This window comes from Vigna radiata, unplaced genomic scaffold, assembly GCF_000741045.1.
Source record: "Vigna radiata var. radiata cultivar VC1973A unplaced genomic scaffold, Vradiata_ver6 scaffold_400, whole genome shotgun sequence".
Classification (NCBI taxonomy): Eukaryota; Viridiplantae; Streptophyta; class Magnoliopsida; order Fabales; family Fabaceae; genus Vigna; species Vigna radiata.
In genome coordinates, this window is record NW_014541814.1 from 101036 (window position 1) to 109921 (window position 8886).

At 32.7% G+C, this 8886-nt stretch overlaps 1 protein-coding gene across 1 annotated transcript; it reads right to left on the reverse strand.

Moving 5' to 3' along the window:
• Positions 1-1404: 1404 nt before the first annotated feature.
• Positions 1405-2388, reverse strand: LOC106778350. The gene has a single exon (XM_022776168.1). It carries the CDS (start codon positions 1963-1965, stop codon positions 1759-1761), a length of 207 nt encoding a protein of 68 aa, XP_022631889.1. The 5' UTR covers positions 1966-2388; the 3' UTR covers positions 1405-1758.
• Positions 2389-8886: the final 6498 nt, after the last annotated feature.

Genomic DNA, 8886 nt, shown 5'->3' on the forward strand with positions numbered 1-8886 from the left:
GTGCAATCCAAAAGCTTTTGATCCAAAAAATTACTTTTGAATTATGTAATATGAAAATTAAAAAAAATGATTTTGAAAATTTGAAAGTTATTTTTTGACGTAAAAAAGTTTTCATATAATATAATACAAAAGTCTTTTTTTCAGAAAATCAAACTTTTAGATTCTGAATATCAAAAGGTTTTTTTTCATTATACAATTTGAAAGTAATTATTTAAAATTAATATGCTTCCATTAAAATAATGTGTACTAAGAAAAACCGTGATAGTAGAAATGTAAAACGGGATGAAAACATGATCAAAAGAGCGACAAAGTAAGGAGACAAAGAAAAATCAATGGTAAAAACATGGAAAAAGAAGGAAAAAATAAAAGTGTAAACAAGTACAAATTAAGTTACCGATAAAAAATGTACAAATTATTAAAAAACAAGAAATATTTTAATTTTAAAAATAATTCCTACTATTATCGCGTTAATTTTTAAATTCGTTTATTATCTTTTAAAAATATAATTAATATTAAAAATAAAATGTAATAATTTAATATTATATATATCATTTGTATGTTGTTCGTTATCTACCGAATGCTAGTCGTCCACTCATCTATTTAGCGAATCCAATGCATTTTTGTAATAATAATGTTTTGGTAACAAAATACATATTTTTGGCAATGACTTAATGCTTTGATAAAAGGTAGCTTAATGCAGAAGTATAAACTATTAATGAAATTTATCTTATCAAAAAGAATTTGGATGAGTGATAAGGAATCACTTTCGCAATCACATCCATCATTAAGACGGACAACATATAACAGCAACTTTGGTAGTGAAGTTTGCAACATGCCAAAATAACAACGATAATTTATATAACTATTTAAACATAAACAATGTCCCCATAGCATTTAATTAAACCTAAAATAACTAAAACATACCTTCACTTCATAAATAACAAAGCTTGCCAGACATTAAAATATGAAATTATATTATTAAAAATCACAATAACAAAAACTTGTGTAACTTCAGAATCTTAACTTGTCTTTTCCAATTTTCCAGGAAAACACTCAATACCAAAACATGGGAAGAACTTAAATTGAGAAAGAAAGACAATCCAATTTTTATTTTTTTCTTCTTCTTCTTGACGCATCTTTTATTATTATTTTCCTTTACAGGGAAAACAATATTTCCTTAAAATTTTCCATTGAAACTGTATTTGTGGAAAAAACAGATATTTGATATTTCAACATAGAGGATCGTTGAAGTACAGTACATTATTTAACACGCTTTATGAATTAAAATTTATAAAATTGAGGGAAGTATTCATTAAACAAGACGCTGGTTAGTCGTGGGTGAAATTAAAGCAGAAACTATTTTTCTTAACAATTTCTTTCATATACACGAGTTTCTGATAAAGCCATTTCTTCTACCACTCGAAGCAACAAGCATTGCATATTAAACACTGAGAATAAGTGTTATCAGCACTTTAGTGATTTCTCTACCATAGAAACAAAAAATGTGACACTAAATACTGTAAAGATAGCAAAAAGTACAATATTTATATCTTTTATGTAAAAATTTCACTTTCTACAGTAAACAAGTATCTAACTTGTTGGCTTCCAGAGGAGACAAGATAACGTTGTAGATCAGAAGAAAAGTATCTGAAAAACAAAAACAAAAAACAAAGAAGAAACTAATAAACGAAAACATAGATTATATTGTGTATTACATATACTGTGAGATATTAAGAAATGAAAATATTAAGGTGGTGCTCATCTGTAAGATTTAAGAGTGGCTCCACAAAAAGTGCAAACAATAGCTTTCCAAGATTTGGAGTAAAATGGAATGTAGCAAAATCTGGTTTGTGTCATCATATCCGCCACGCTGGCTCCGCCGCCGCACCGCGAACACGTCCCCGCCGCCGGCTTGCTCCGCTGCACCTTCCTCCTCTGATCCACCAGAAAACAGAAACACACCATTTCTATTGGATCGAAGTCTTACGTTGTTCTGTTTGACTCTTTCTATCTCTCTCTCTTCTTGTTTTGGAAAGTTGTCCTGTGAACGGAGAGAGACTTTAATGGCTGCGTGTGCCTACCCATAATATGTCAATTCAAAACAGTCATTTATAGCAAGGGAAATCAAATCAACAGATTGGGGCGGAGCAATTGAATTTGGTAGCGTTGGATTAACGCCACGTGTTGGAGAAATTTGATGGATGTAGGACTCGTGGCTTGCTTTTTAACGTATTGATGGAATCGATGGCTTTTTGGTTGAATGATGGGGAACACTTATAGCTAAACATTTGGCCCGTGAAGTTACGGTTGTGAATGAGTAAATAAGAGTAAAAGAAGGTGTAAATAAATGTTTGTTGTGAGATATTATCGATAGAAGTGCTTGTACATGATGATTATGACTATCTGTGTTTCAAAACAAGTATAGATGAAAGAAGTGCATGAAAAAAAAAAGGTTTACATATTCGGATGATCTCTTTGTATGAAAATCTTAATCGAGTCACTGTTGGGAAAATTGGATTCTATGAGAGGATATTAAGATAGGTAAAATTCACCTATTGTTAATACATTGACTGGTGGTAATTTTGTAATAAAATTAAAATATACATATTTTATAAAATCTATCATAAGAAGTGTAGAAATGGCATTTTCGTAATAAAGTTAAATATATTATAACAGATAAAAGATCACCTATCATAATAAGCTAGACGCGGTGTCAAGTTCGTAATTATGTAGAAACCATGACAAATATTTAAAAACATATCACGATACCCCTTCAGAAATCTCGACCTCCTCAAGCAGACCATTTCATTTCTTCCGATTCGTCCCGCGCACAGCTTTTCTTTCTCCTTTACCATTTCACTGCACAACTTTTCTTTCTCTTCACCGTTTCTTCCAATTTTTTTCTCTCATCCCAGAGCACTGTCTCCCAAGCCCTAATATGTGAGCTTCCGGTCTTCGATCTCAGCCGAGGACAGTGGCGAGACTGTGAGGGAAGAGTGCAAGTCGCACATTGCTAGGGTTTCACAGGAGTGGGGTTTCTTTCAGGTCGACGAGGATGCCGAATTGAAGAGAGTAGCCGAGATTGTTCTCGTTCTCTCCACCATGACCACCGTGCGTACGGGGAGGAAGCCCTCCGACGATGAGGTCGAGCTCATGAGAGAGGCGCGCGCTAAGCTCACCAGCCTTTGCCAAGGTTTGGCTCCCAAGGATATTGTAGTCAGGAGGCAATTGAAAACATTATCGAGGAATACGAATTGCACTCCAAGCTTAAGAACCAGAGGCTAGGGTTTCGAACTCCCAAGATGTCTATTGTCAGGAGGTATTCACATGCTAAGTGGAAGGTAACTACCAACCGTCTCTCTCTGCTCAATTTACTTCCTGCGTGTGTCGGAGTAGAGGGAAGCGGCAGTGGCTTGCTTCTAGCGTCGACGCAGAGAGCAGAGAATGGAAGAAAGTTGTATGGTAATATGTTGTATGGTTTATTATTGCTTGAACCTGGTGGAGGCTGAATTGATTCCTTTGTACTTCTTTAGGCCCCTTTTCATTTTGTAACCTTATTGACTGTGTCACTTCTTTCTTGCAGGTAAAAGGTAGTGACACATCCACAACTGAATCAGGGTCTAAAGCTGAAGATATTGTTTCTCCAAAAGCGAAGAAGAGCTACTCTCACCTTAGGTTGACACCTGTTCGTGAGGAAGTAAGTGTTGATTTTCTGAAAGGTTTACTCACAGTTTTCATTAAATTGGTAGAATTTTCAATTCATTGATTGTGGTACTTCTTTGCTGCATCTCCACTTAATTTTACTGGCTGCAAAATTTTCTTTGATCATTCTTACATCCATTGCCTTTTGATAAGTTGTATTTGTATGCAGAAGATATTCACTATAATTAATGATTTAATGTAATGAGGATGATCAAAATATATTACTTCTCAAGGAACTTGTTCTTAGGATTTTCCCTGGTCTATTCCAAACAGAGAAGTGGAATTGCCTCACGAGAAAGTGGAATTGCCAAATGCTGCTGTATGTCGGGTGGATGCTTTGGAAGCATAGCTAATTGCAACTAAAAAGGTAGTAGCTATACTTTCACTTTTCCATAATTCTTTTAAATACTACAGTCGTGATAATTACGTTGAGGTATTTCCATGTCTTATTTTATCTGTTATCCAGCGGCATTATCTTTAATGGTTTACTTTCTTTAACTTACACACACATTGCTAGCTTAAGCATATGGACTTATTTGGCTTCACTCTAGTACAAAATAGCTTTTTCAGGGCGATGATCCATACTTCAATAAGTTAATCCGTATACTGGCAAGTAGGTGCATGAGTAAGGTAAATTTAATTTGAATGAGAATCCATATTTAGATTTCAGAAAGTAAAATTGAGTTCTTGTTATTTTTAAGGCAATTTATTTTTGCAGTGGGGGATCTTAGCCCTCCAGAATATCATCGTTATGGGCTTGTAGCTCCTTTATATACCAATTTCACATCACCTATTGGAAGATATGCAGGTAGTTATGCTATAATTTTAATAAACTATGTACTTTTTGATTTCCTTTGTGATATATAAAAATTATTTTCTCTGCTGGTCAAGAATATAAAAATTATATCAGAATTAATTTGAAAAGGGATTGAAGAAAATTTGTTTATGCATTCATCCGATGCTCTTCCTTTTGAAGATAGAAAGATTGATGCTCGGTTTTCTCCAAAGCCTGCTGCATTAGCCAAAGCTTCTACTGCCCTGGTTTCTCCAATTTAGCAATTATTAAAACTAGTGCAGTTGTCAAGACTTATGTAGAGTCATGTTAAGGTACTATTTGACTAGTGATCTTATTATATATATCATTGAAAAGAAGGTGATTGAAATTTTCAGTTACTTAAGTAAGATCTCACTTGAATCAATTTTTTTTATAAATGATTTTCTTGCACTCATAAGAATTCATAATGTGACATTGACTTCTGCTTCTGGACATCTTAGGTTATTGAAGATTTGACTAAGGCATTAGAGTTTGAAACCAACTCAGTAGATATTTTACACGAGAGAGGATGCACATCTAAAATCACTTCAAATTGATAGAAATTTTCTTGAAGCATGGGCACACCTGACTCATGTATCTATCAACCTTATTGTACTAATAGATTGTTGGAACATTTATTTATTAACTTAGCTGAAAGCTTCATTATGAAAATCCAAGTTCCTAATGTTTACTTTCCTCGGTATAATGTTTGAATTTATTCTCTTCTTTTTACATTTAAACATGTACAAGAAGTTAATAGTGTTGATCTGGTTTTTATGTATAGTGTACAATTAGTGATGTTGCTTCTATAGCAGATAAAGCAGACGTAAGGAATTTGTTCATGGAAAAAATGTTTCCAAGCACGTTCTTATTTATTTTTTAGATTTGGGTATTTGTATTCATGATTGGGTTTTCATTTATATATATTGAATGTCCTTGTCAGTGTTTCATTTATGCTCTGTTATATATCATATTAAAGTTTACGCTCCTTGCACTCAAAATAGCCCCCTTGAAATTAGTTATGATGTGCATGTCTATATCGTTACCTTTGTACTTTTCAAGAGCCATTCATGAGAATATTATAAATTTGGTCCACCAACAACAACTAAGGATAATAAGAAAAAGGTATGTGACTACTGCTGAAATTTGGATTTGGAGAATTAAACCTCCTTTTTCCTTAAATAACCTCCAGTATTCTGCTGACTGATTGGAATCAATAGCAATTAATTTTATTTTGGATTTTCTTTTTCATGTATTCATTTCTTGGGGATATGTATATATGCTCCTTGCAGGAGGAAATCGAATCAGAACTCAGTCCTTCCATGGAGAAAGGAAGAAAAGTTTTTTTTTTTCATTTATATTATTATTGAATATTCTTGAGTTTGGTCATTGTATTTTCAACTTTTAAAGTGAATAATCTTCATCATGATGTATTTCCCCCTTGTTTTATGTACTGCCTTATGTCTCTAGAAAAAAGTAGTTGGGTACTAGTACTGATATATACTATATATTCTGTGGTGGTTATATCACTACGTTCTTTCAAGTATATCACAGTAGAAAGGCACATGGCACCTCAGAATATACTTTGTATCTGTATGAATTGATAGGAAATTGTGGAAACTGTCTGCTAGGCTATCGTTTGATATGCAATTTTCTTTCCCTGTCGCATCCAGCAAATACCTTTCATGTGTAAGAATTTTTTGGTTAAAATTGGTAGAAAAATTCAAGGTTTACTTTTACTTGGACATGCTTTATTAAGGATTTGAGTGAAAGAAGACTAACTTAAGTAAGAAAAATATGATGATTAGTTTCTGATTCTGTTTACTTGAGTTTTAGCAGCACGTGGTTCTAAGAGAAAGCCCCAAAGTTTCAAGGATGAAGATCACTATATAAGTTCAAACCAAAAAATCAAGTAAGCTTCTATCTGAATTACATAGTTCATCATACAAATATACACTATAATCATGGTGGTTATGATTCTGAAAAAAAAAAAACATTGCTACTAATGTTGCTATGATTCTCAGCAGTAAAAGCCATTGAGATTGACCTTGCAATAAAAGCCAATGAAGACTTTGCTTCGAAAAGGCAGCAGTTCTCTTTATTATGCTATTTGGGTGATTTTATTGTAAACCATTTCTAAAGTAATTGAACTGACTTGTATATGTGGATGTAACATGAAGAAATACAATAAGTAGTATAGAGGTCATAAATTGAGTGGCCTGTGGACTTGTTAGGTTGTTATCTTACCGTTCATAGAGGGTATAATAAAGTCTTGTTGATATAATTTTTCATTGATGTCTGTTTTAGTTTGGGTATTTGTGATTTATTCTTTAGTAGCATCCTGTTTTTTTATCTTCCTAAGCTTTGGTATATTTGGATTTAATATATGGTTTGATTTACAAATTATGTATTAAATATTATTACACAATTTAATGTTTAAAATGGATTTTATTATGTTAGTTTAATTGAATATGTTCATTACATATTATATTGATTATAAATTGATTGATGAGATTATAATACAGGAAATTAATTGTAAATTGAATGGATATTTCAAATGTAATAATGAATTATTTATTTTACTAAACAAGTTTTTATGATAGGTGAACAATATATGTAATAAAAGCTTATTTTTAAAAAGTATATATTATGATAGGTAAACTATTATTTGTCATAATATGTTATACATATTATGATAGGTGAAAAAAATCTTCATCATAAAATGTTACATACTATGATAGGTAAATCTAGTTGCATTGTCATAATAAACTTAACCTATTATGATAGGTGATAGAAATTCTGTCATAATACATTGGACCTATTATGATAGACTTTTCTGTCTGTCATAAAATGGGCAGACCTATGACGCCCAGAACTATGACGCCAAGTTATCCGTCATAATAGGTCTTTTTTACCCATCATAAAAAGTGTTTTTTCCACTAGTGAGTTCTTATATTTGTAACTGTTTCAATTGAGTCCTAATATTTGTAAAATTTAGTTAATTCGGTCCAAATATTTGAAAAATTGAGCTTATTAAGTCCTGTTAAATATTCACAGACGGTGTTAACAACTGCTGACGTGTTGCACACTGATGTCAAAATATTTGATTATGTGAAATTTTTATTTAATTTGAGACATTATGACATGGCATCATTGTCTTCCTTGACACTCTCCTCCCCATTCCTACAACTGGAGTTTCCCTCTGCAAGAAAACAACACTCTTCCAATTATGTGAGCCTCCGTTTATGAGAAACCACCACCGACAGTGTCGGTCACCTCCCCCGAGCCCACCAAGCTCCCGATCTGCAAAATCCCCGGTGACTAGGGTTCGTTGGTTATCAGTCCCTTAAAGGACTGTCAAGACTATTTCTACAATCAAGGGTGCGATGAACATGCCTCCCGATCCCTTCATCACCTTCAAACTAAGCGTCGTCGTTCTACTTAACGACAAAAGTTTCTCCTTCCTCTTCGACACCTCCAAGGTTGAGAAAAAAATGTGGGACTTGGAATTCTTGACAAGTTGACCAGCACCATCCCAAGTGTAAATTAATCCCACATCTCTTAAATCTTCCATTCTTAGAGGGTTTATAAGCTTCCTAGCAAGTCTAGAGTTCAAAAGCTACAAACTATGCATGTTTACTTGCACTACAAACAACAAAAGAAAGCTTATTTATTCTTCTTTTCTTTTAAGTCCAAGCTATGTGAAGTCCCATATTGCTTGTGCTATAAAGAAAAGAAGAGTTTTTAAGCTTCTCTACAACTAAAAATGACGAAACAACAAAAGAGGCAAATACAAGCCGATAAAACCTATTCTACTATTTTTTATACTTTTTTGTCACTCTGAAAACTCTTCATTTTTGCCCCATCTATGATCATATTAGCATCTGGTAACATCGTTTGAGAACATTTAACAGACATGGTAAAATTGGCTCAACTTTACAAATATTATGACCCAATTGAGACAGTTGCAAATATGAGGACCCACTTGAGATTGTCATACAAATATGAGGACCGTCCAAGGGTTTAAACCAAAAAAGTATTATGGACAACCCGATATCATTTGATATCATTTACGATAAATAATGAGTCGGTGACCCTAGTTATGTAATGACTAAAAGACTGGGAAAAAAGTCACTTACTTTCAATTTTAACAGGATTAAATATTTTATGTAAAAATATCTTTTTCTTATTATCTCTTTGTATTATTTGTTATTTGTCTTCTGAGTTTTATGCTTCTATCATTGAAAAAAAGATTGGCATAAGATTTTTCGATATTCAAATCAATATTTGATTAGAACTTTCTTAACAAATCTCAATTAATGCAAAAAGTGATTAGTAAATTATCATTGAAACGTTATTTATAATGTTTA

Coding starts and splice junctions, on each gene's coding strand:
- LOC106778350 (XM_022776168.1), bottom strand. CDS start 1,965: ATGGTGTGTTTCTGTTTTCTGGTGGATCAGAGGAGGAAGGTGCAGCGG.